The sequence below is a fragment of the Lutra lutra genome, chromosome 3 (assembly GCF_902655055.1).
Source record: "Lutra lutra chromosome 3, mLutLut1.2, whole genome shotgun sequence".
Taxonomy (NCBI): Eukaryota; Metazoa; Chordata; class Mammalia; order Carnivora; family Mustelidae; genus Lutra; species Lutra lutra.
The window spans coordinates 143591697-143617910 of NC_062280.1; the positions used below are offsets into that span (position 1 = coordinate 143591697).

Sequence of the window (26214 nt, forward strand, 5' to 3'; positions counted from 1 at the left end):
ATGTCCTCCATGCTCTTTTTATGTTCTACAAATAAGTGAAACCATATGATAATTGCACTTATTTCACTTAGCATGATATCCTCCAGTTCCATCCATGTTGATGCAAAGGTATTCATCCTTTATGATGGCTGAGTAATATTTCATTGTATATACATCTTTATCCATTCATCTCTTGAAGGGCATCTTGGCTCCTTCCACAGTTTGGCTATTGTGTACATTGATATTACTGGGGTGCATATGGCCTTCCTTTTCACTACATCTGTATCTTTAGGGTAAATACCCAGTAGTACAATTGTTGGGTCATAGGATAATTCTATTTTTAACTTTTTGAGGAACGTCCACACTATTTCCCAAAGTGGCTGTACCAACTTGCATTCCCACCAACAGTGTAAGAGGATTCCCCTCTCTCCATAAAGTTTTTTTTTAAGAGTTTATTTATTTATTTGACAGAGAGAGAGAGAGAGAGCACAAGCAGAAGGAGTGGCAAGCAGAGGGAGAGGGAGAAGCAGGCTCCCCACAGTGCAGGGGGAGCACAATATGGTCCTCAATCCCAGGACCCCAGGATCATGACTTGAGCCCAAGGCAGTTGCTCAACCAACGGAGCCACCCAGGCGCCTTCTTCATAACTTCTTAAAAATTTGTTTTTTTTTTTTTTCATTTTTTGCCATTCTAACTGGTATAAGGTAGTATCTCATTGTGGTTTTGATTTGAATTTCCCTGATGGCTCATGATGTTGAACATTTTTTCATGCGTCTGTTAGCCATTTGTATGTCTTCTTTTTTTTTTTTTTTTACAGCTTTATAAACATATATTTTTATCCCCAGGGGTACAGGTCTGCGAATCGCCAGGTTTACACACTTCACAGCACTCACCATAGCACATACCCTCCCCGATATCCATAACCCCACCCCCCTCTCCCAACCCCCTCCCCCCATCAACCCTCAGTTTGTTTTGTGAGATTAAGAGTCACTTATAGTTTGTCTCCCTCCCAATCCCATCTTGTTTCATTTACTCTTCTCCTACCCCCTCAACCCCCCATGTTGCATCTCCTCTCCCTCATTTCAGGGAGATCATATGATAGTTGTCTTTCTCTGATTGACTTATTTCGCTAAGCATGATACCCTCTAGTTCCATCCACGTCGTCGCAAATGGCAAGATTTCATTTCTTTTGATGGCTGCATAGTATTCCATTGTGTATATATACCACATCTTCTTTATCCATTCGTCTGTTGATGGACATCTAGGTTCTTTCCATAGTTTGGCTATTGTAGACATTGCTGCTATAAACATTCGGGTGCACGTGCCCCTTCGGATCACTACCCTATGACCCAGCAATTGCACTGCTGGGTATTTACCCTAAAGATTTGTATGTCTTCTTTAGAGAAGTGTCTGTTCATGTCTTCTGCCCATTTTTTTGACTCGATTATCTGTTTTTTGGGCATTGAGTTTGAGAAGTTCTTGATAGATCTTGGATACCAGCCCTTTACCTGAGTGTCATTTGCAAATATCTTCTCCATTCTGCGGGTTGCCTCTTTGTTTTGTTGACTATTTCCTATGCTGTGCAGAAGCGTTTTATCTTGATGAAGTTCCAAAAGTTCATTTTCACTTTTGTTTCCCTTGCCTTTGGAAACATGTCTTGAAAGAAGTTACTGTGGCCAATGTCGAAGAGGTTACTGCCTTTGTTCTCCTCCAGGACTTTGATGGATTCCTGTCTCACATTGAGGTCTTTCATCCATTTAGAGTTTATCTTTGGGTGTGGTGTAAGCAAATAGCTGAGTTTTATTCCTCTGTACATAGTTGCCAAATTTTCCCAGCACCATTTATTATTATTATTATTATATTATTATTATTTTTTCCATTGGATATTCTTCCCTGCCTTGTCCAAGATTAGTTGACCATAGAGTCGAGGGTCCAAACCTGGGCTCTCTATTCTGCTCCATAGATCTATGTGTCTGTTTTTGTGCCAATACCATGCTGTCTTAGTGATCACAGCTTTGTAATAAAGCTTGAAATCAGGCAATGTGATGCCCTCAGCTTTGTTTTTCTTTTTCAATATTTCCTTGGTGATTCAGGGTCTTTACTGGTTCCATACAAATTTTAGGACTGGTTTGTGCCAGCACTTTGAAAAATATCATTGGTATTTTGATCGGGATGGTGGTGAAAGCATAGATTGCTCTGGGCAACACAGACATTTTAACAATGTTTATTCTTCTGATCCATGAGCGTGGAATGTTTTCCCATCTTTTTGTGTCTTCTTCAATTTCTTTCATAAGTTTTCTGTAGTTTCTTGAGTATAGATCCTTCACCTCTTTAGTTAAGTTTATTCCAAGGTATCTTATGGTTTCTAGTATTATAAATGGAATTGTAAATGGAATTTGTAAATGGAATTGATTTCCTAATTTCTCTTTCTACAGTTACATTGTTAGTGTATAGGAAAGTAACTGATTTCTGTGCATTGATTGTGTATCTGCCACATTACTGAATTGCTGTATGAGTTCTAATAATTTAGAGTTTGCAGTCTTTTGGGTTTCCCACATAAAGTATCATATTATCTGTGAAGAGAGAGAGTTTGACTTCTTCTTGGCCCATTTGAATACCTTTTATTTCTTCTGTTGTCTAATTACTCTTGCTAGGACTTCTACTACAACATTGAACAATAGTGGCAAGAGTGAGCATCCTTGTCATGTTCTTGATCTGAAGAGAAAGACTCTCAGCTTTCCCCCATTGAGAATGATATTTGCTAAGGGCTTTTCTTAGATGGTTTTTATGAAATTGAGGAATGTTCCCTCTATCCCTACACTCTGAAGAGTTTTAATCAGGAAAAGATGCTGTAGTTTGTCAAATGCTTTTTCTGCATCAATTGAGAGGACCATGTGGTTCTTGTCTCTTCTCTCATTTATGTAATCTATCACATTGATTGATTTGTGAATGTTGAACCACCCTTGCATCCCAGGAATAAATCCCACTTGGTCGTGCTGGATAATCTTTTAATGTACTGTTGGATCCTCTTAGTTAGGATCTTGCTGAGAATTTTGGCATTCATATTCATCAAGGATATTGTCCTATAATTCTCCTTCTTGATGGGGTCTTTGCCTGGTTTTCAGATCAAGGTAATGCTGGGCTTATAGAATGCGTTTGGAAGTTTTCCTTCGGTTTCTATTTTTTGAGACAGCTTCAGGAGAATAGGTATTATTTCTTCTTTGAATGTTTGGTAGAATTCCCCAGGGAATCCTCAGGCCCTGGACTCTTGTTTTTTGGGATGTTTTTGATCACCGCTTCAATCTTGTTACTGGTTATTGGTCTATTCAGATTGTCAATTTCTTCCTGTTTCAGTCTTGGTAGTTTATAGGTTTCCAGGAAGGCACCGATTTCTTCCACTTTGCTTAATTTATTGGCATACAGTTGTTGATAATAATTTCTAATAATTGTCTCTATTTCCTTGGTGTTAGTCATGATCTCTCCTCTTTTATTCCAGATTTTATTAATTTGGGTCCTTTTTCTTTTCTTTTGGGTAAATCTGGCCAGTGGTTTATCAATCTTATTTAGTCTATCAAAAATCAGCTTCTAGTTTCTTTGATCTGCTCTACTGTATATCTGATTTCTAATTCATTGATCTCTGCTCTAATCATAATTATTTCTCTTCTTATATGTGGCTGATGCTTTATTTGTTGTTCTTTCTCCAGTTCTTTAAGGTATAAAGCTAATTTGTGTATTTTGGATTTTTCTATTTTTTTGAGTGAGGCTTGGATGGCTGAGTATTTCCCCCTTAGGACTGCCTTTGCAGTTTCCCATAGGTTTTGGACCAATGTGTTTTTGTTCTCCTTGGTTTCCATGAATTAAGTTCTTCTTCTTTTTTTTTTTTTTCTTTTAAAGATTTTATTTATTTATTTATTTGAGAGAGTGAGAGAGAACATGAGAGGGGAAAATGTCAGAGGGAGAAGCAGACTCCCCTGGAGCTGGGAGCCCAGTGCGGAACTCGATCCCAGGACTCTGGGATCATGACCAGAGCCAAAGGCAGTTGCTTAACCAACTGAGCCACCCGGGTGCCCTTAAGTTCTTCTTTGATTTCCTGGTTGACCCAAACATTCTTAAGCAGGATGGTCTTTAGCTTCCCAGTGTTTGAATTCCTTCCAAATTTTTTCTTGTGATTGAGTTCTAGTTTCAAAGCATTATGGTCTGAGAATATACAAGGAATAATCTCAATCTGTTGGTATCAATAGTGACCAGATTTGTGACCCAGCATGTGGTCTATTCTGGAGAATGTTCCATGTGCAATCAAGAAGAATGAATTCTGTTGTTTTATATCTGTGAGGTCTATCGGATCCAGTGTGTCATTCAAAGCTCTCGTTTCTTTGTTGATTTTCTGCGTAGATGATCTGTCGATTGCTGAGAGTGGAGTGTTGAGGTCTTGTACTATTAACATATTATTATCAATATGTCTCTTTATTTTGGTTAACAGTTGGCTTATGTAGTTGGCTGCTCCCATGTTGGGGGCATAGATATTTACAATTGTGAGATCCTCTTGTTGGATAGACCCTTTAAGCATGATATAGTGTCCTTCTGCATCTCTAACTATAGTCTTTAGCTTAAAATCTAATTTATCTGATATAAGAATTATTACCCCAGCTTTCTTTTGAAGTCCATTGGCATGAAAAATGGTTCTCCATCCCTTCAATTTCAGTCTGGATATATATTTAGGTTCAAAATGTGTCTGTTATAGACAGCATATGGATGGGTCATGTCTTTTTATCCAATCTGCAACCCTGTGCCTTTTCATGGGAGCCCTTAGACCTTTCATGTTGAGAGTGACTATTGGAAGATACGATTTTATTGTCATCATATTGCCTGTGAAGTCCTTGTTTCTATAGATTTTCTCTGTAATTTTCTGCTCTATATCACTCTTGGGGTCTTTCTCCTTTTATAGAACCCCCTTAATATTTCTTGCAGGGCCGGCTTGATGGTCACATATTCTTTCAGCTCCTGCCGGTCTTGGAAGCTCCTTATCTCTCCATCTGTTTTGAATGACAGCCTTGCTGAATAAAGTATCCTTGGCAACATAGTCTCTGCATTTAGTGCCCTGAATATGTCTTGCCTGCCCTTTCTGGCTTGCCAGATCCCAGTGGGCAGGTCTGACATTAATCTGACATTCCTCCCTCTGTACGTAAGAAATCTCTTCCCCCTTGCCACTTTCAAGATTGTTTCCTTAGATCTAAGATTAGCAAATTTTACTGTTATATGTCATGGCATCAGTCTGTTCTCATTGATCTTGGGAGTGGTCCTCTCTGCCTCTTAGACATGAAGGCTTGTTGCCTTCCCCAAATTAAGGAAGTTCTCAGCTATGATTTGTTCAAATATATTTCTAGACCTCTCTCTCTCTTCACCCCCTCAGGGATCCTCAAAATTCTGATATTGGAACATTTCATTAAGTCATTAAGATTCCTTGGGTTTTAATTTATTTTTCCCATGCTGCCTCAATTTCATTCTTTTCTATCATCTTATCCTCTATCTCACTAATTCATTCTTCTGCCTCATTTATGCAGCTTAGACTGCATTTCATTCATAACATTTTTAAGTTTGGCCTGATTGGATCTCATTTCTGCCCTTAGAGATTCTATACAGTCATTAATGTTTTTCTCAAACCTAGATATCGTCTTGATAATTGTTACTCTGAAGTCTATTTCTGACATCTTGGTTATCTCCATATCCATTAGGTCTGTGGCAGAGGCCACCTTCTCTGGTTCTTTCCCCTTTTGGGGGTTCCCCTCTTAGTCATTCTGTTGAGGGGTGGTTGAGGGAATGTACAGAGTCCAAATTATTGACTACAACCCAAGCAAGATGCACCTGTTTTACAGGGACCTTAGGACTTTTGGCCTCTTGTTATTCCAGCCTATCCTGTGGGGGAGGGGCCTGCTGCACTGTTTGGGCAGAGTTGCCCTGCACCCCCCCCCCCCGTGTGGGGGTGGGGGGGAGGGTTCATTGAAAACCAGTTTTCTGGGGTTTTTGTTTTCTGGCGGCTTTCCCTGGCAGCTTTGGACATCTCTTCCGAGAACCAGAGCAGAAGTGACTATATCCAAACCTCTGTCTCAGAACAGAGAGATCGCAGTCTGTTCTTCACTGAGCCTCCAGGCCACACTGTCTCTGTTTCTGTCTGTGCTGCTAAAAACTGCAGAATCCTGGGTTGTGTGCCCTACAGCAGCACTCCCAGCCCTTGCTTATCTCTGCCTTTTGTACTTTTAAAACTGCAAGCTGCCCTGGTTTGCATGCATGCCCCTGCAGCTCCACATTTCAGTCAGGGGGCTGCCCTTAAGTCCTTTCCCCACCGTGACTCGCCTCCAAGTCTGTGACCATTCCCCAGTGCAGGAGGTTTTTGCACTCCAGGGCAAGATTCCAGAGACTCCTTCCCCTGTCCCTTTATCTTCTGATATCTGCCCACAGAATCACAGCTCACTGCTTCATACCTTGAGACCAACTGCAGAAGATGTTGTTTGAAGAGATCCAGATATATCTTCTTACATCTCAGGCTGATTTCATGGGTGTTCAGAATGGTCTGGAAGATATCCATCTCAATTCAGGGGACCAGTTGAAATAAGGTCCCCTACTCCTCCTTCATCTTTTCTCCCTTCCAGGATGTGTCTACAATGGAATATTGTTTAGAATATCATAAAAAAAGAATATAATCTTGCCATTTGCAACAACATGGGTGGATCTATAGAGTATAATGCTAAGTGAAACAAGTCAATCAGAAAGACAAATACCATAGATTTCACTCACATATAGAACTTACAAAAACAAATAAACAAAGGAAGACAAGAGAGAGAACAAGAAAAAACAAGAAACAGACTTTTAACTATAGAGAATAAACCAATGGTTATCAGAGGAGAGTTGGGACAGGGAATGGGTGAAAGAGATGAAGTGAATTGAGAGTAAATTTATCATGGTGAGCACTGAGTAATGTATAGAATTTTTGAATCACTCTATTATACACAGAAACTAATACAACACTATATGTTAACTATACTAGAATTCAAATTTAAAAAAGAAGAAAGGCAAAAGAAATGTAAGAAATTATCTTTAAGACCTAGGATTGGGAAAGAGTTCATAACAGACTGTAAAAAAAAACAAACCTGGAAGGAAATGATGGATAAAAATACATCATAAAGAAAGAAAAAAGAAAAATGAACTGGTACAAGATATTTTCAGTACGTTTAATTGACAACCAGTCAGTATTTCGATTATAAAAAGAAATTCTACTAGTCAATTGTCACAAAAATAATTGAATGGAAATAACTATACTATACTAGTAAGTCAGAAAATTAAAACAAAAAGTGCAAGAAGATTCCATTTCAATTCAACCATTCAATTGGAAAAATTAAAGTCATCAAGTGTTAGCAAGGAGGAGAAGCTATAGGAAATCATTTCCCCTATTGGTGAAAATACAAACTGGTACAAAAAGTTTGAGAAGTAATTTGGTACTGTTTTATGAAATTACAACGTATCTAGCCCCCAAGAAATAGCAATTCAACTTATAGACAAATTCCAGCACATGTGGACCATGGCTCCATTCTTCAACACAGATGATAAACTTGAAAATACAATGTTGCATGAGAAAAATAAGTTACAGAAGGATACATATAGTACACCATTTTACAGAGTTAAATCAAGCAAATCTAAGCGTATCTTAAGATTCTACCTATTCAAGAATCTATGCATGTATTTAAGAATCCATACTATTGAGGAAAAGTAAGGGAATCAGCGAAGTGAAAATTTAAGGTAGTTACCTTTATGGATGTGGCAGGGAAATAGAGTAGGGATAAGGCCACATAGAGCTTGAAGGACACCCAAAAACACTGGATTTCTTAAGTGGCATAATGGGTTCCCAGGCACTCATTTTATTATGTAATCAGTGAATGTTCATGTAAATATTCCCTTATGCATTAAATATTTGATTTTTTAATATTTTTTAAAAGATTTTATTTATTTAGTTGACACAGAGAGAGAGAGAGACAGCCAGAGAGAGAGAGAGACAGTGAGAGAGGGAACACAAGCAGGGGAAGTAGGAGAGGTAGAACCAGGCTTCCTGCCACAGGGAGCCCAATGTGGGGCTCAATCCCAGGAGATCATGACCCAAGCCGAAGGCAGACACTTAATGACTGAGCCACCCGGGTGCCTTTAAATATTTAATTTTTAAAATTAAAACACACCCAGGCTTGTACACACACACAAGAAAGAAGTAAGTATTCCCATTCAAGAGAGTTATTGATTTGGCAGCTGCTCAGGAACAGAAAGGATGGGCAAGTATATGTTCTCCTTTTAACACTTTGTCTGTAGCAAGATCCTCTTTTACCATTTAAAGTTTGTTTCCTTTGCAATTACCTCAAAGCCCTTACCAGTATAATTTATCTCATTTTCACTTTTTTAATTTAACATCAAAATTCTGTCTTATTTTTTCCCAGTGGCCAGGTTTTATCTGCTCTTCCTAAAACTTCCAGGCAAGTTCAGATTCTACAGAATCTTACTACAACATATGAGGTAATTTCTCCCTCATTTATCTTTACAGGTGACCCTTGAATAACACTGGTTTGAACTGCAGGGATCTACTTACACACAGATTTTTTTTTTTTTTAGAAATACAGTATAGTACTGTAAATGTGTTTCCCATATGATTTTCTTAATAACGTTTTCTTTTCCGTAGTTTAGTTTATTATAAGAATACAGTATATAATACATACAACACATGAAATACATGTTCATCAGCTGTTTATGTTATCAGTAAGGCTCCAATTAACAGTGGGCTATTAGTAGTTAAGTTTTGAGGAAGTCAAAGGTTATTTGCAGATTTTCAACTGCATGGAAGTCGACACCCTTACCCCCACAGTCTTCAAAGATTAACTGTATATTAGCTTCACTAGATATAAATTTTGTGTACCATGTTCTCTTCTAGGTTGTCTGATTCACATAGTTGGTATAAACCCCTCTTTTTTTTTTTTTTTCTTTTTTGGGATAGAGACAGAGCAAGCAGGACAGAGGGGCAGAGGAAAAGACAGAGAGAGAGAATTTTAAGCAGGATCCACACCCAGCATGGAGAGTGACACAAGGCTCAATCTCACAACCCTGAGATTGTGACCTGACCTGAAGTCAAGTGTTGGACCCTCAACCAACTGAGCCACCCAGACACCCTTCTACCCCTCTTCTGAAAGCCTTCTCCCCCTTTATATTATCCATGATTTTGTTGGTCACTAAAATTAGAACTTCATTTTTGCTATTGGCTTTTCAGCCAATTTCATAATAGTATTTGGGGAATAAAAGTCTGTACTTACAAAGATGTTGTGATAACAGAAGTCCGCTAGAACTTTGCTTATAAAACAATGGTTTGTAAAAGGAATAAGTATCAAAACCACAAGGGAACCCTTATTAAAATCTTCATCCCTGGGTCCCAATCCCCAGAATGCTTAAGGTGTAGAAAGCTAAGACCATGGTAGAAAACTGATGGCTCCCTATTTGCCAGCGAAGTTTCTCCAAGAAGCAGACACCAAGACCAGATTAAAGATGCCAGGGAAGGACTAGTGGGGATGCTTGTGATGGAAGAAGAGGAGGAAGCCGGAGATAGCAATAGGCAATTTCAGACCATGACACAGCTCTGACGCTTGTGCAGAAATGGAGACTCTTTAGACTGAGGGCAGTTCTGATGAAGGTTTGGCTAGACCAGCGGGGCATCCTTAAACTAAGGTCACCTGGAGGAGGAAAACCAGATCTTGCAGAAATGGTCTGCAAGAATCCACCCTTGGTGCTCGGTCAGTGGCTGGCTGCAGCCCGGGAGCAGCACAGCCCCTGTCTCTGGTGGATCAAGATGGGCAGGGGCTGTGAAAGGAATTCAGCTCTGCTCCTCTCCACAGAACTGAGTGGTGTGTGTTCAAGGTCACCACATGATGGCCAGAGGAAGCCGCAGAGATTTAGAATTTTAGTTCTTGTTCTGCCCCTTCCTAAATGTATGATTTTTTTAAAAATTTTTATTTATTTATTTGAGAAAGAGAGAGAGACAGAGTGAGAGAGAGAGCATGAGAGGGGAGGTCAGAGGGAGAAGCAGACTCCCCATGGAGCTGGGAACCCGATGCGGGACTCATCCCAGGACTCTGGGATCATGACCTGAGCCAAAGGCAGTTGCTCAACCAACTGAGCCACCCAGGCGCCCTACATGTATGATTTTAGACCAGTAAGCTATATGAGCATTAATTTCTTCACTCTTTCCAATGAAATGATAACAATGAAAATACTAACAATTGCTGAACCCATAGCAAAGTGTAATTATAATGGTCAAAGGAGATGAGTATAAAAGTGCTCAGGAAAAGCACAGTAAAATAGAAAAACAATGTAAATATTATTGGAAGGCATTGCCCAAAGTCCATAATCAGATGAAAGAAAAGGAATACTGACAGGTTAATAATATCAGGGACATGGACTTTTTATTAAAGAAGATCAACACATGATTACTATGATTAACCTTCTCTCTAGACAGAATTTCATTTCTCCTTTACACGTCTGACCTACACAGCCAGCTATATAGTTGGGTCATAAATATGTTCATTCACTCATTTATTCAATATTCAAGTATCTATTGAGAGCCTGTATGTCCCAGGCCCTCTTTAGCAACTGGGGTTGCAGAGAAGAAATTAAACAAGCCCCCAACAAGATGAATGTTTCCACTGCCTCATGTGTGAATGGTGACGGGTGACCAGTGGCCAAGAAATGTCTTTTTCATTTCTCCTATCAACACACTCTTAGGGCTTTAGCTATGGATCAGAACTGCGAATGACCTTTTTTGTTTTCCCTTTTCCCCCTTTGAAATTTCAGATTGTTCTCTGGCAGCCAGTAACAGCTGATTTAATTAAGAAGCAGAGAGAAGTCCATTTTTTTGTGAATGCATCTGACATAAACCATGTGAAAGCCCATTTACATGACAGCACAATCCAATTCAGGTAGGCGGCATTCAATATTTACTGGGTAGCCTTTATAAGCACCTATGATGCATTTTATTAGCAGACGGTATCTTCCAGGAAAAATAAACACTTATATTGAACATGGCAACATGGAAATCTCTGAAGTGGACTGGTGAGGAGGCCCCCATGGCTAGCTCTGTGACCTTGGACAAGTGGCTTAATCTCACAGGAAAATGCCTCAGACGCAGGGATCTGGGGAGCCCCTTCGAGTTCCTACTTGTTCCTTCCTTCCTGTGGTCCCTCTACTCTGTGCCTAGACCTGGGAAGCAAAATGGTCATTCACCTTAGTAGGTGTTCTGGTATCTCTTGACAAAGCAGGTGCTAACGGGGATTTGGCTTCCTCCCTTGCTTCACAAGATCAGGTGACATTTCTGAATGTCTGGCCCTAAATGAAATATTGTATCAGAGGCAATTTCTTTTCAGACTCCATGTCCCCTTCCTCTTGGATTCTCCTGTCCAGGGTCTCCTTCCTGCATCCACTGCCCAAGAGCCAGTCTTCCTTCTGCTACACTAGTACTTCCTGGAGGCCATGCTCTTTTCTGTGTATCGACAGGCAGCCTTTGGATAATCCACTATGATAATTACTAATAATATGTTTTGTGTGTTTACTGCCTTCCAGGGACTGTGCTGAACCTCCCTATACATTGCTTCATTTAACTCTTATTAACTCTGTGAGAGAGATACTATCCTCATTATGCAAATGGAAAAATGTTTCGTATTCACAAAGGAATTTTGCAAGATCATACCACATAGAACATAGCAGAGCTAAGGGTTGAACTCAGACTCTTCTGATGTCAAAGCCTTGGCTTTTATCTCTTGGCTTAAAAAAAAAAGGAAAATGATATTAAAATGATAGCTAACTTTCAAACTGTTCATCCCAAGTGAAGGAAAAGCTTAATTCAGTTAAAATGTTTGCCTAGTTAACAAGGTGGTACTTCTCAAGAAACTTAAACAAGGTGACTTTCCGGTATTCTTCCTTTCCCTGTGCTTTGATTTCTCTAGAGATTTGACCATCTTTGGCTATGCAGAACATCTGGTATAGGCTAATGGTTGTCACAATGAAAAACAAAAAGAAAAGGCTTTCTGCTTCTCCTTGGTCCTTAACTGAAAACAGAATAGTAACCAATGTTACTCTGGATTTAAGAAAGTTGTCCATTAACCTATATGTTAAAGACACTGATAAATCACAATCGAGGAATGTTGGTAATGGTACGGAAAGGGTGAGTTTCTGGAAGCCCTAAAAACATACCACATAGGATCCGCTTTCTCTCCAACACCCATGTGGGCTTAATCAAGAAGGTTTGTGGATTTCAGCTTAGTACAATATTCTGGGTTATTGTTTGCACCTTGGTGACTTTTGCTTGTTAGATATCTCCATGATTTCCCCCCATGCTCACCTGTTGTGCCTGCAGTGGGCAGGGAAAATAAGAGTCCTGTTTGGAAATCAGCTCTCCTGTCTTGTCCCCAGCATCTTGGTGGAAGAAGTGAAAGATCTTATCCAACAGCAAACTCTCAATGACACAATCACCCCCCGGACCTTTTCCTCATATTATGAACGTTATCACCCATTAAATGAGGTAAGTCATTACATTTCTCTCCAAAATTACTACTTTCATTTAATTAGCATTGCCATTTCAACCATGGGATATTATTAAAGAAACATAATTAGTGGAAGAGGGTTAAAAAATCGTGATTAGATTGATTATATGGTGGTAACTTATCCTCTCGTAGATGTCTTCCCTGAGAAGATTGCATCTTATTTTGTAAACTGCCTCTAAGCAGGCTGTTTGCCCACAGCTGGGAGTATTTCTGTTCAGAGTAATACTGCATGCTAAGGAATAACAGGAAATAAAAAATAGGACCTTCTTATTGAAACTGCTACAAAAAAATTAACAATCCAATTAATCATGTCTCTTTGGACCATTACCCTGATTGTACTCTTAGGGAATAATGGCAACATTATCTCACTGAATTAAAGGAATTTATTCACTTACATTTAGTACACTGTAAACAAGCGCATTTTATTCCCCTTAGGAGGAATCTATTTAAACTAATAATAATAATAACAACAGCAACAACACCTGTATTTCAATCATTCACCACCTGTATTTTAATCAAAAAGTTGACTCTTTTTTTTTTTTCCTATCAGTACTTACAGGTTCCAATTTTTCTAGAGGGAACCTGAGAAAGATGTTGGGGCTCAGTTGACTGAAGTAAGCTTTCATGTAATCCTCTAAGAACCATATCCCCATATTTGTTAGTTGAAAGGGTCAACTCTTTGGAGGACTTCCTTTTTTATATAGTTTGCTCCAAGTAATAAAAATCCCTTGATACCTTTTTTCTTTCATAGGAGCATTCTGCTCTATTGCTTAATATAAGTATTTTTATCATCTTTGGCTAGGTGCCCAGAAACTGTTAAGGACCATATCCATGTTTTTAAGACATCTAAGACTTAAGAAATAAGAATCAATTTTCTGTTTAATCTTCAAAAGCATCTGTTCCTTTCCAGTTAGTTTTAAACCAGAACTCAGCCTGCTTCTAGAATCAATGTGCCTGGCTGATTGATGGGGAGCTTAAAATTGCATCCCCTTCCTTTATCTCCCCTCTCTTGTCTCTATTTGGCCCAGACCTCTTCCCTCCAGCGTCCATCATCAGCCCTGCAGAAGCAAACTTGATGTCAGCGGTTGCAAAGCTCGGTCAGCGTGATTTGCAAAATGGGGAAGATAAATACGTCATGGCTGTCTTGAATTGGGTGGGGAGGGAGGAATGTCTTAAGAATAAGTATTTTTAAGTAGTTTTAAAATATTTTTTAATTCTTTTGTTAGAAGAAGGTTACTTTTTCTTATCTTGTCTCCAGGAAAGACATGGGGGGGTGGGAGGGGGAAGAAACTACTGTGTTAGTCAGCCATAACAAAGTGCCACATACTGGGTCACTTAGACCCCAGAAATGTACTCTCTCACAGTTCTGGAGGCTGGAAGTGCACGGTCAAGTTGTCAGCAGGATTAGTTTCTCCTGAAGTGTCTTTCCTTGACTTGCAGATGGCTGTCTTCTCACTGTGTCCTCACATGCTCTTCTCTCTGTGTGTACCTCCCTGGTTTTTCTGTGTATGTTTATGTCCTAATCTCCATGTCTTATGAGGACACCAGTCAGGTTGGATTAAGGCCGACACTAATAGCCTCATTTTAATTTAATTACCTCTTTAAAGGCCCTATCTTCAAATACAGTCACATTCTAAGCCACAGGGAGTTAGAGATTCAATATGTGAATTTGGAGGGGAACACAGTTCCGTTTGTAACAATGATATTGCAGAACACATTTTGCACCTCTCCTCCCTCCCGCCCTCAGTCCTTAGGGTTCATAGGAACGTTGGCCATCTTGTGCTCAGGAAATTCCACCAAGTCCTTCTTTCCCCTTCAGTACTGATCGCTCCTTTAGCCCTCACACAAGGTCACCTGATAGGTCGGAGGGGTTCTTTTGTCATTGATTTCTTGCTAGGAAATCTTTTTTTTTTCTTTTCAGCATAACAGTATTCATTGTTTTTGCACCACACCCAGTGCTCCATGCAATCTGTGCCCTCTACAATACCCACCACCTGGTTCCCCTAACCTCCCACCCTCCCCCCCGCCCCTTCAAAACCCTCATATTGTTTTTCAGAGTCCATAGTCTCTCATGGTTCACCTCCCCTTCCAATTTCCCCCAACTCCCTTCTCCTCTCTAACTCCCCTTGTCCTCCATGCTATTTGTTATGCTCCACCAATAAGTGAAACCATATGATAATTGACTCTCTCTGCTTGACTTATTTCACTCAGCATAATCTCTTCCAGTCCCGTCCATGTTGCTACAAAAGTTGGGTATTCATCCTTTCTGATGGAGGCATAATACTCCATAGTGTATATGGACCACATCTTCCTTATCCATTCGTCCGTTGAAGGGCATCTTGGTTCTTTCCACAGTTTGGCGACCGTGGCCATTGCTGCTATAAACGTTGGGGTACAGATGGCCCTTCTTTTCACTACATCTGTATCTTTGGGGTAAATACACAGTAGTGCAATTGCAGGGTCATAGGGAAGCTCTATTTTTAATTTCTTGAGGCATCTCCACACTGTTTTCCAAAGTGGTTGCACCAACTTGCATTCCCACCAAAGTGTAAGAGGATTCCCCTTTCTCCACATCCTCTCCAACACATGTTGCTTCCTGTCTTGCGAATTTTGGCCATTCTAACTGGTGTAAGATGGTATCTCAATGTGGTTTTAATTTGAATCTCCCTGATGGCTAGTGATGATGAACATTTTTTCATGTGTCTGATAGCCATTTGTATGTCTTGCTAGGAAATCTTAAACCATGGTAGGGAGAAAAACAAATGGCAAAAAAAAAAATACTTCTTAAAACAAATGGCAAAAGAAGAGCATTATTCAAAGGATGTTACCTTCATTAACCCAGATTAGATTGTGAAATGAATCAAGCTTTCTGTAAGGCTGCCTACATCCAACACAGCCTCCACAGTTTCAGGAAATCCCCTGAACCAGTGATACTGTGACACAAAATATTTTCATGTAGTAGTTCTTTCAGATGTACTCATGTCTTAGAAGAGTAGCACAGTAAACAGAGCCCCAATGAGGAAACCTCTGATAGCTAGATACCCAACACCTCAGACACTGGCAGCATTAGTATTTGGTGACAGGTAGGCCTTTCAAGAGCATCTTAATTCCTAGCACTGGACAACCACTCACCCTAGTGATATTACTCTAAGAGCATCCATGGGCAAATGGTGCCCCAATTCCCATCAGCTAGGATTGCAGTTTGAAATTACCTCTTGTTAAGGTCCCAGAGATGAGGCCAAAGACTGGTCATTTCCATTTCAGAAGGTATAAAAGTACAAAGGAGGCCGCTGAAAAGTTGGACTCCATTAAAACATGACTGAATTCCATCATTCAAACTGTGCTTTGAAGTAGACACTAGCCTAAAGTCAGGGCCAGAAGGTTTTGGGTTTTTTCCTTCCACTGTAGTCTTCACAGAATCACCAGTACCACTAGACTTCCAGCCAGGAGAAAAGTTCTGAATCAAATTTCTCAGAGAAAGAGAGAATTTTTCCTCCAGATTGTCCTCATCTTTGCATCCTCTCACTTTAAACAACTTGTGAGTGTACCAGTCTCTAGTGGGAACAATGGCACTGCTATTTATCCTGCACAAAGATAGTGCCCAGGACTTCCTTGGGTTACTCTTGAAAAGTGAATATTTAAAAAAAACAAGTCCTATAGAAATGTGAACTCATGAATGAATGGTAAAGAAGATTGTACACACAGAGACAGGGATTCGATGTGATAAGCCTTTAAAAATAACTTTCAGGAGATCTATTCTAAAGATTAATTTTTCCTGCTTTGTCCTAAGTTTTTTAGTGCTTTTCTACTCTTCCTTTAAACCTTGATACCTTTGAAAATTTTAATTTTATTGATTTTCCTAAACAGCAGAAGAAATACCAGGCTGTAACTCCTTTGATTCATCCCTCTTTCTTTATACAAAGGTTTTAAAGGGATCGCCTTGCCTTGCAGAAGTTGTCTGCTTCCTTTGCCCAGGGAAATGCTTTGAACTTGCTCTGTGACTAACTGCTGGTTTCTGTTTTGATAGATCTATTTTTGGATGGAAATCATAACTGAGAACTATCCTGATATGGTTGAAAAAATCCACATTGGATCCTCATACGAGAAGTACCCACTGTATATTTTAAAGGTGTGTTGTGGGGAGAGTCACTCATCTCTCAACTTTGGAGAATGTATTAATTTTCCATTGCTGCTTGTTATAACTGGGATTTTTTTTCTTTGAGCTATAGAAATATCTGTATTACAAGTGTTCCTCAATGTTAATATCCAGCTATTTGGGGATTGGTTATTACCTTTACATTCTTTCTTTCACTGATGCAGTACTGGTGTGAGAATAGAAATCCTATTTTGGGGATCTACGCTGTCTCTGTCTCTATCTATGGGACATAGATAAGCCATTTAACCTTCCTGAGCTTTGTTGGCTCCCCTCATAAAAGGAGAGGAATCATTTGGATTATTTTTCAAGTACCTTATTTATTTACACCCACCACTACCACCTCTGACTGGCTTACCTGGGAGGCAGGGGGAATGGAGAGAAATCTGTTGTCAGACAAACACTGATACTGATCTAGTTTTTGGAACCAAAGAAACAGCTGAGCAACCAAACCCAGGGGGACAAAAGGGACCGTGGCAGTAGGACTAATATGAAAGCTTCTGCTCCAATCCCTGTCCATTTGTTTTGTTTTGTTTTGTTTTTTTAGTTGAATAAATTAGCCTTTGTAAAAGTCTGTGAATATGGCCAAAGAAAGAATTTTTGGGAGCCATGAAACCATGCTAATTCCTGCTATTAATTTCTAATTCTGCATTTCTTTTTTTTTAGCAGTTCCCTGCCCCCCCTCCCACCAAATAATTAGAAAGCAGTTCTAGGAAAAACGTAAGCATCAGAAAAATACATTTGATTTAATAACATTTAATTTACATATAGTTTCCCAACTTTACCTATCTAAATTGTGAGAGGTGAGAGTCTTTAGTCATCCAAAGATAAGATTTTGAGTCAGGGTTCCTGGGTTTTCATCTGTTTTGTTAAGAACCTGCAGTGCAAACTCAAGGTAGACATATGAAACATCAGGTCCTCTTGACAGCTGAGTTGGTCCATCAAAGTAACTCCATGCAGTTGTGGTCTACCCATCTATGGAATTTGCATTCGGCACTATTGTGTATACTCTTCAGCACTTGTGTTTCTGGAACCCAGATTCACACATTAGAAGATCATGCTTCTTGCATGCCTTTGTACCAGTCTTACTTGACCAAGGATGTGCATATGATGGGAGTCTCTGGGGTTCCTTCATTTTCCAGTGTCAGGATCAGTGCCAAGAGAGTTTGCTTGGCACCGTTAGACAGAAAATTGAGTCAGACAACTCGTCCAGACAACTCAAGATTTTTTTTTTAATTGCGTAGATTCAATCAGCCAGATAGTTCTTCTCTGTGCACTATTTCATTCTTGGAAGCCAATGCCCTTTGACTTTCTCTGTTGCTTTCTTACTGGATTATCACTAGCTCCAGGTTAGTTAAGAAAAAACTTCCCTGAGTGCTGCGGAATGGCAATAAACATTTAACTCTCTCCTTTTTTTTTTTTTTTTAAGATTTTATTTATTTATTTGACAGACAGAAATCACAAGCAGGCAGATAGGCAGGCAGAGAGAAAGGGGGAAGCAGGCTCCCTGCCGAGCAAAGATCCTGATGCAGGGCTCGATCCCAGGACCCTGAGATCATGACCCGAGCCAAAGGCAGAGGCTCAACCCACTGAGCCACCCAGGTGCCCCTAACTCTCTCCTTTTCTTATTTTGGAATTTCAACTCCACATATTTGTTTAATTTTGTAACACTCAGCTCCCACCCTTCCATACCCTCATTGTGTTGAAACTAATTTTTAAAAGCATATGAACCATGATTCATTTTGTGTGATTTCCTTGAGAACACTTCTGAAGACACCAAAGTCTATCACTGAGGACAGATTGGGAATTCTTATTCCAGAATGGCAACTTGCACTAGCTCCCCTTACCATGAATCAGAACGAGGCCTCTGTCTCCGGGCCTGGTGGTAATAAGTTTCTGTGAACTTAGATGTGTGCTTCATTTTGTGTGAAATGGGGGTAATAGTCTGTACATAAAAAGTATGCACCCTGGGGAAAATGGTAAAGGAGTCCAAGTTTTCTCTTCAGCATCACTGGCTTCCCTTCCCAAACCTTTCTTTATTTCTGTCTCCTATAGAAAGCTGCCCATACTACATGTACCTATTTACCTCATGGAAGTGTCAAAATACAGCTGAAGTTCTAGTACTCTGGTCTTTATTTCTACACTTCCACGTGCAGCTCTGGGGTGACTAAGTAACTGTGGAAGAACAAGAGGGCCCTAAATCAAAAGTTCTGAGTGCAAACGTCAGTCCCAACTCTCACCAGCTATGTGACATTAACTAGTATCCTTTAATCTCACCACACTTTAATGTCCCCAGGAAACCCTCAAAGGAATGCAGAGAATAATGTGTGTTTCACAGATTTGTTGCAAGAATTAAACATAAACACTATGTAAATGGAAGTATTATCCTGAAGCTTCTTGTTATTGTTGTTGGTTTTCTTTGGGCAGGTTTCTAGAAAAGAACGGACAGCCAAAAATGCCATATGGATCGACTGTGGAATCCATGCCAGAGAATGGATCTCTCCTGCTTTCTGCTTGTGGTTCATAGACCACGTAAGTATTTCCATTCTCTTCCGCCAGAGTTTCTCAATGCATGGCCTAAGATGACATGTGCAGAATCAACTGGACTGTTTATTAAATGCATTTTCCCAGGTTGTGTTCTAGAATTCTCAACTTAAACTCTCTTGTGGTGAGATTTGGTAATCTACAATTTTCACAAGCTACCCAGATGACTTGGTGTACACTAAGTTTGAGACATAATTTTAAGCACTTAAATCACCCTAGAGATTGCCCACCTTTTCCTTCCTACATTTCAGGCTAAGGCTAAATGCTGGAAAATAATCAAGAAATATTTCACAATAGTAATGTGTTTACTAAGGACCATAGTCTGCCCTTGGAAATTGAACATAAAGTATAACATTACAGAGAAGATCATATATTCTAATATATTATAATGGGGGATTTTGTCCCTGAAGAAGGGCTTGGCAGCAAAAAAATCCATAGATAAGACAAAGAGTATGGCATAAAAATAAAAATTATAATGACTATAAACCTCTATAATAAAGGAAAACATAAAAATTCTGCTTCGCTTCCTATAAAATGTTCTCTCTATTGATTTATACAAAGAGCCTCTACTACTGGAAGAATAACTTAAAGTATGTGTCCTTCTGATAATGGTTCTGGTCCCTGTATTCACAGGTATACAACTACACAAAATAGATTTGTTCTTAATAATTAAAAGATAGTCACTTAGAATGATCTGTCTTAACAAATGAGGTACATCAAAAGTAAAAACATTTCTGCCTTTGCTGGGTCTGGTCAAATACATCATCTTTGTCTATCTTCTCCTGCCTTACCATCTGCTCTTCCCCCTGATGGGAGCTGCAGCAATCCTGAGCCTTCTGCAAAGTTCCCAGCCACCATCAGTACTACGTTGACCAAATGAGGCTAGTTCTCAAATGACTAGATCCTTAACACAGCCCAGACATTTGAGGATCCTTCCTCAATTTGGGTAGTTTTATTCATTTTGGGTAATGAATGGAGTACCAGTTAGTGGAGAAAGAAAGGTTCAAAGCAAGCAAGAAAGAACACTTCTTTTTCATTCCATCACTGAGCCTGGAAAGGGCCAAAAAGAGATTCTAATTCATTTTGACTCTAATTCCTATTGGTGGAGTTGTCCTTGCTTGCCATCCTTCTAAAACTGACACCTCTTCTCTCCTATTACACATGCTCTCCTCTACCCTGCCTGCTTGCTGAATTTTTGTAAGATTAAATTATTTATCTCACAAATATTTATAAATTGCCTATGAGTTTCCAGACTCTGGAGATACCATGGGAAAGGAGATACAGCCCCAAAACCTTACCATCAAGTATTTTGCCCCAACAACGGGAGTCTGATTTTTGTAGCCCAAAGCAACACAGTCAATAAACTCTTTTTAATGGACATTTAAGAATGTCCTTGCCTGCTTACAAATAATTTAATCATTTTTCATAATGATTCAAACAAAGGAAAAGGAAATCCAAGATTTTTTAAAATTGCGATTCCAACAGAAGGAAAAATAAAAGATTTTAGCTTTATAAATTTTGTGTGGATGGATTTTATGTTTAAAAAGTAAAGAACCGAAAGATGAAGTCTTAGCTTTTAAAACTCTGTAAAGAGGGGCGCCTGGGTGGCTCAGCGGGTTAAGCCGCTGCCTTCGGCTCAGGTCATGATCTCAGGGTCCTGGGATCGAGCCCCGCATCGGGCTCTCTGCTCGGCGGAGAGCCTGCTTCCTCCTCTCTCTCTGCCTGCCTCTCTGCCTGCTTGTGATCTCTCTCTGTCAAATAAATAAATAAATAATCTTTAAAAAAAAAAAAAAAAAACTCTGTAAAGAAAACCTACACCATTCCTGTGTTTCTCCTTTCCTCTTGTACAACAACCATTCACACAACACTTCTAACTCCAGTACATGGGTACTTTCCCCACAGCACGCAATTCTATAACACCTGCTGTATGTCCTACAATTTAACTTAATTCTGACACTATCTACATGCAGACTGAGTCAGATCCCAGTGGGTAAGGGCTCAGTCCCACAAGACTGCCCCTCTCACACTTCAGCTGCCAGTTCAAAGTCCAGGCTGTTCTCTGTGCTTCTGACTAATCAGCTACAAATCAGAGGTTCCCACGACCTCCTCCTAGGTTTGATTAATTTGCTAGAGCAGGTCAAAGGACTCAGAGAAACAATTTACTTACTGTTTACTGGTTTGTTGTAAAAAGGATACGATAAAAGATACAGATGAACATCTAGGGGGAAGAGATGTCTAAGGCAAGGTGTGTGGGAGGGGACACGGAGCTTCCCTGCCCTCCCCAGCTGGGCCACTCTCCCAGCCACTCTACACGTTCACTAACCCAGAAGCTGCCCCGAGCCCCATACCTTTAGGATTTTTAAAGAGGCTTTATCATGTAGGCACGATGGATCATTAACTCAATTTCTAACCTCTTTCCCCTTCCTGGAAGATAGGTTTGGGGCTGAAAGTTCCAAGCTCCTGGCTTGGTTTTTCTGTTGACCAGCCTCCTTCCAGGAACCCACCAAGAGTCACCACATAGAACAAAAGACTTTGTTATCACCCAGGAAATTCAAAGGGATTTAAAAGTCCTGTGTCAGGAACCCAGGTCAAAGACCAAATACTAAACCAAAAGATGCCTTTGCTGTTCTTATCATTTAGGAAATTACAACACCTGTGCCAGGAACAGAGTGGACGTGGGGCAGAGACCAACATATACATATATTTCTATCTCACAGTCTCTCACTCTTCTCCAACTCTATATGGTACGGTCTCAGCTTAGGGGAAACCCGTTACTCTACACTTTGGGGACCCTGAGGTCAGTCATTTCTTTCTATGCCTCTCATTCATCCTGTGGAGGCCAAGTGGAGATCCCTTATACTAATGTGAAGGCAGGAGCTAAGGCTGATTTGTGCATGATTGCATCACTAGGACCAAACTCAGCACGGGGCCTAGCACATCATTGGAGCCCAAGCAGCACGTGTTGGGCATCACACCTTGTTCAGTACTTTGTCTGCCAACTGGCTTTTCTCAGTGCCAACCTCCTTCTGGACCTCTGACCTGGAGAACTCTCATGTAGCTGCTCACAAAGTTGGCACCCTGCAACTTCAGAACCTCCACAGAATTCCTTCAGCTGCCCTTCATCTTAGCTGACATGTGACTTGTGAAGCACACGGCTTCACAGAAACTCCTTCAGGGAAAGAGGCTGCTCTTTCCTATCTCCATATGCTGAGGGACCAGAGGAGTAGATCAATGTTCTCCTGTCCTAATATAGGTATCCCCTACTTTCCAAAAGCTCACATGACACCACTTCACTTTTACAAAAGACTTACATTCATATGGGAATGACTTTCTTCATAAAAACAAAACAAAACAAAAAATGTCCTTCAGGTTTCTTCCAGTCAGCAAAAATAGGTACTAATGTAAAAGTGTTTGGAAAGTGGTGGACACTTTTCATTTTACACCATTTTGGCATATGGAAAGTTTCATAGGCACATTCTACTTTCAGATAGACTGGGAAACCTGTTCTGCTGTTGCCTTTTTACCCAAATTCCTGATCTGGTCTGGTTGAACCACCCTTGTCTTTTCTTTTTACTGTCCTCTAATGGGCTCCAGATAATTCCCTGGAACTCGGCTCATGTTTTTTTATTCTTCTTCAATTCTTGCCCTTATTCGGAGTGAATTCGAAGTCTGTATGTCCATCTATCAATGTCCATCTATCTCAGCAACTTGAACTTTACATCCACAAACCTAACCTCAATTCTGCTTTAGTAAATTTCCCCCATGGCCATCCTCTGTATCTCAAAAATAATTCTTTCCCTGACCTCTGGATCCAGAATATGGCCAAGGACAGTAACCAGGAATGATAGGAGGAGCCACTTAAGAGTCTGACCACTTAATTTCCTCTCCTTCTACTCTGTCATTCCTCACACCTGTTCATCACCCATTCACCCATATCCTGACTGTCTTGTCCCTTTGATGTGCTCTTCAGGAGTTCTAACCCCAAACACCCCACAGAATTAACTGTCCTTCTTCTGGGCCATCTTGTACATCTGATTTTATTATCATATTTTATAACATTGACTTTTTGCTCTTTCATTTCAAACGTAACATTTTTACCAGCTTGTTAAGAACAAAGATCATCTCTAAAGTCAGTTTTTGGTGTTGTTACCCATAACTCAGTACATTGTTTGGTCTGTAGAATCAACATTCAACATTGTCTTGTTATATTTAAAATTTAAATTAATGCTTCAACTTTAAGCTCAAATACAACTCTGGAGTCCAGAGAGTATCTATCATTGTGCTAAATGCTTTATTGTCATCGTAGGAAAACTCGGACTTACAGCCCTTTGCAATATTTCTAGTGGTAGAGGGAGTAATGCTTTATTTTAAAATCCTTCATTTGTAGCACCTTATATGCCTTTTTTACTACTTTATTCTGTCAAATGGCTATTGGTTAATTTGTTGGTAGGTGTTGCTGTTGTTATTGTTGTTTTGGGCCATGATAAAGACAAAGCTTTGGTGCACCCCAGGAAAAGATTGGATAGTAATCATCTGCTGCAGGTCGGGCTGCTAGGAATCAGACAAGCCTTTATCTTCCATCCCCTAATCTCTCACTCCCGTGCAATCCTCCCTCTAGTCTCATCTTTCTTCTCTTGTTTTTATTACTAGGACAGCCATTTCAGCTATGTTACTTGTTGGTAAATCATTCCTTCAACAAATATTTATTTGTGTGCCTGGCATAATTGTTACCATTTGCATGTCGGGCATAATTTCTTCAGCCACCTACTTCATTAAGGGTGATATAAAACCATGACTGTAAACATATTTATAAAATACCACAAAAACTCATTGGATAACACATGTTTGGAGAGCACCAAGATATACAAATCACAAATTAATGGGGAAAGAATTATTAGATTCATAAGTATGTTCAAGTTTGGTTGAAATTGTTATTTAAAAAAAAATAATGTCTTTAAAAAACAGGTGCTATACCAAGTCAGAATTATAAGGCTTATAAGATCTTAGAGGTTGTATTACTCCAGTGATATGATTATATATCTAGATTGTATGTTTTTGAAGTATAAATGGCTGGATAAATATCAAATCTGAAAATGTCTTAATGAGTAATAACATTATTCACAAAGTTATTGAGGACATTTCTTACATTTCTCTGTATCTATGTAACTCTGCCCTTAATCTGCACAATGCATGGAAAAGAACACAGATTTGCCCAATTACCAAGTACCCAATCCTACCCTTAGCCGATTAGGAAAGTACCCAAGTCCTGAGGATGCTATATTTACCTAGCTGATCCATTCAGGTCACTGTCCCATTCGAATCCATGTCTCCTCTTACAGATGAGCATTGAGAAGTCCCCTCAATACACAATTTCCCTCTGTCTTTCTTTTTTCTAAGCCTCTCTATTGAGGTCCTGGCTTAATCCTGCTATTTCTCTTCAGATCACCAATTCCTCTTATTCTGGACCCTCACCTTCTTTAAATGCACCCAAACAAGCCCACCACTAGTCCAGATGGTGTCTTTGTGAGGGATCAAGAAAGACACCCTTTCCTGGAATAACTAGATATCTACCTGCAGAAGAATGAACTTGGATTCCTACTTCATACCATGTACAAATATTAACTCAAAATGGGTCAGAGGCCTAAATTTAAAAACTAAAATTATAAAATTTTCAGAAGAAAACTTAGAAGCAATAAATCTTTGTGACTTTAGGAAATTATTTGTTAGATATGACACCAAAACCACAAGCAACAACAACAAAAGAGATAAAAAGAGTTTTACCGAATTAAAAACATTAATGCTTTCCAAAGGATGTGATCAAGATAGTGAAAGGATAACCCACAGAGTGGGGGAAAATTTATATGTTAGGGGACTTTTATCCAAAACATATGAAGAACTTTTACAGATAAACAATAGAATGACAATCCAATTTTGGATTGAGCAAAATATCTGAAAAGACAAGTCTCCAGAGAAGATAGACAAATGAACAGGAAGTACATGAAAAGATGTTCAACATCATCAGTCATTAGAGAAATATTTGCAAATCTAACCACAAGAGTTACCACTTCAGACCCACTGGGATAACTAACATTTAAAAAGGATAGTAACAAGTGTTTGATAAGGACGTGGAAAAATTGGAAACCTCATCTGTTGCTGTTGGGATTGTAAAATAGTTCAGCCATGATTTTATATTCCTTGAAAGGTCAAGCATAGAATTACAATATGATTCAGCAATTCCACTACTAGGTCTACACCCAAGGAAAGGAGACACATTTGTTTACAAATGTTCATGACATCATTATTCATAATCAAAAAGTATGCCCATCAATTTATCAGTAGACAGAATAAAGTAGTATATCCTTATAATTAAATATCATTCAGCAAGGAAAAGGAATGAAATGCTGACCCTTGCTATAAAATGGTTGAATCTTGCAAACATTATTCTAAGGGATAGAAGCCAGATATAAAAGGCCACATATTTTATGATTCCATTTGTATGAAATATCTAGAATGGGTAAATCCACAGAGACTGAAAGTTGATTAGTAATTGTCAGGGGTAAATGTGGGGATAGGTGGAAGGGGAATAACTCTTAATGGATAAGGATTTGGGTCAGAGGGATGATGAAGATGTTTTGAAGTCAGATAGTGGTGATGGTTGCCCAACTCTGTGAAAATACTAAAAAAAAAAAAAATTCACTGAACTCTATACTTTAGAATGGCGCATTTCCGTTTATGTGCATTGTATCTTAATAGAGCTGTTAAAGAAAAAGGGGGCACCTGGATGGCTCAGTTGGTTAAGTGTCTGACTCTTGATATCAACTCAGGTCTTGATCTCAAGGTTGTAAGTTCGAGCCCCGCATTGGGCTCCACAAGAAATTCTTGTTGGGCTCTGACAGATGATCCCCATTAGCTCCGGAATTTCTT

General features: G+C 39.5%; 1 protein-coding gene across 2 annotated transcripts in view; it reads left to right on the plus strand.

Moving 5' to 3' along the window:
* The window catches only part of CPB2 (carboxypeptidase B2), a 60616-nt gene that overhangs the window by 17923 nt on the left and 16479 nt on the right, over positions 1 to 26214 (plus strand). Inside the window, exons 3-7 of one of the 2 annotated variants that reach the window (XM_047723469.1) lie at positions 8454 to 8529; positions 10849 to 10973; positions 12463 to 12571; positions 16621 to 16722; positions 19174 to 19278. In XM_047723469.1, coding sequence (XP_047579425.1) covers positions 8454 to 8529; positions 10849 to 10973; positions 12463 to 12571; positions 16621 to 16722; positions 19174 to 19278 — 517 coding nt within the window. The remainder of the gene's footprint in view (positions 1 to 8453; positions 8530 to 10848; positions 10974 to 12462; positions 12572 to 16620; positions 16723 to 19173; positions 19279 to 26214) is intronic. The other variant, XM_047723470.1, reaches the window with a different exon arrangement.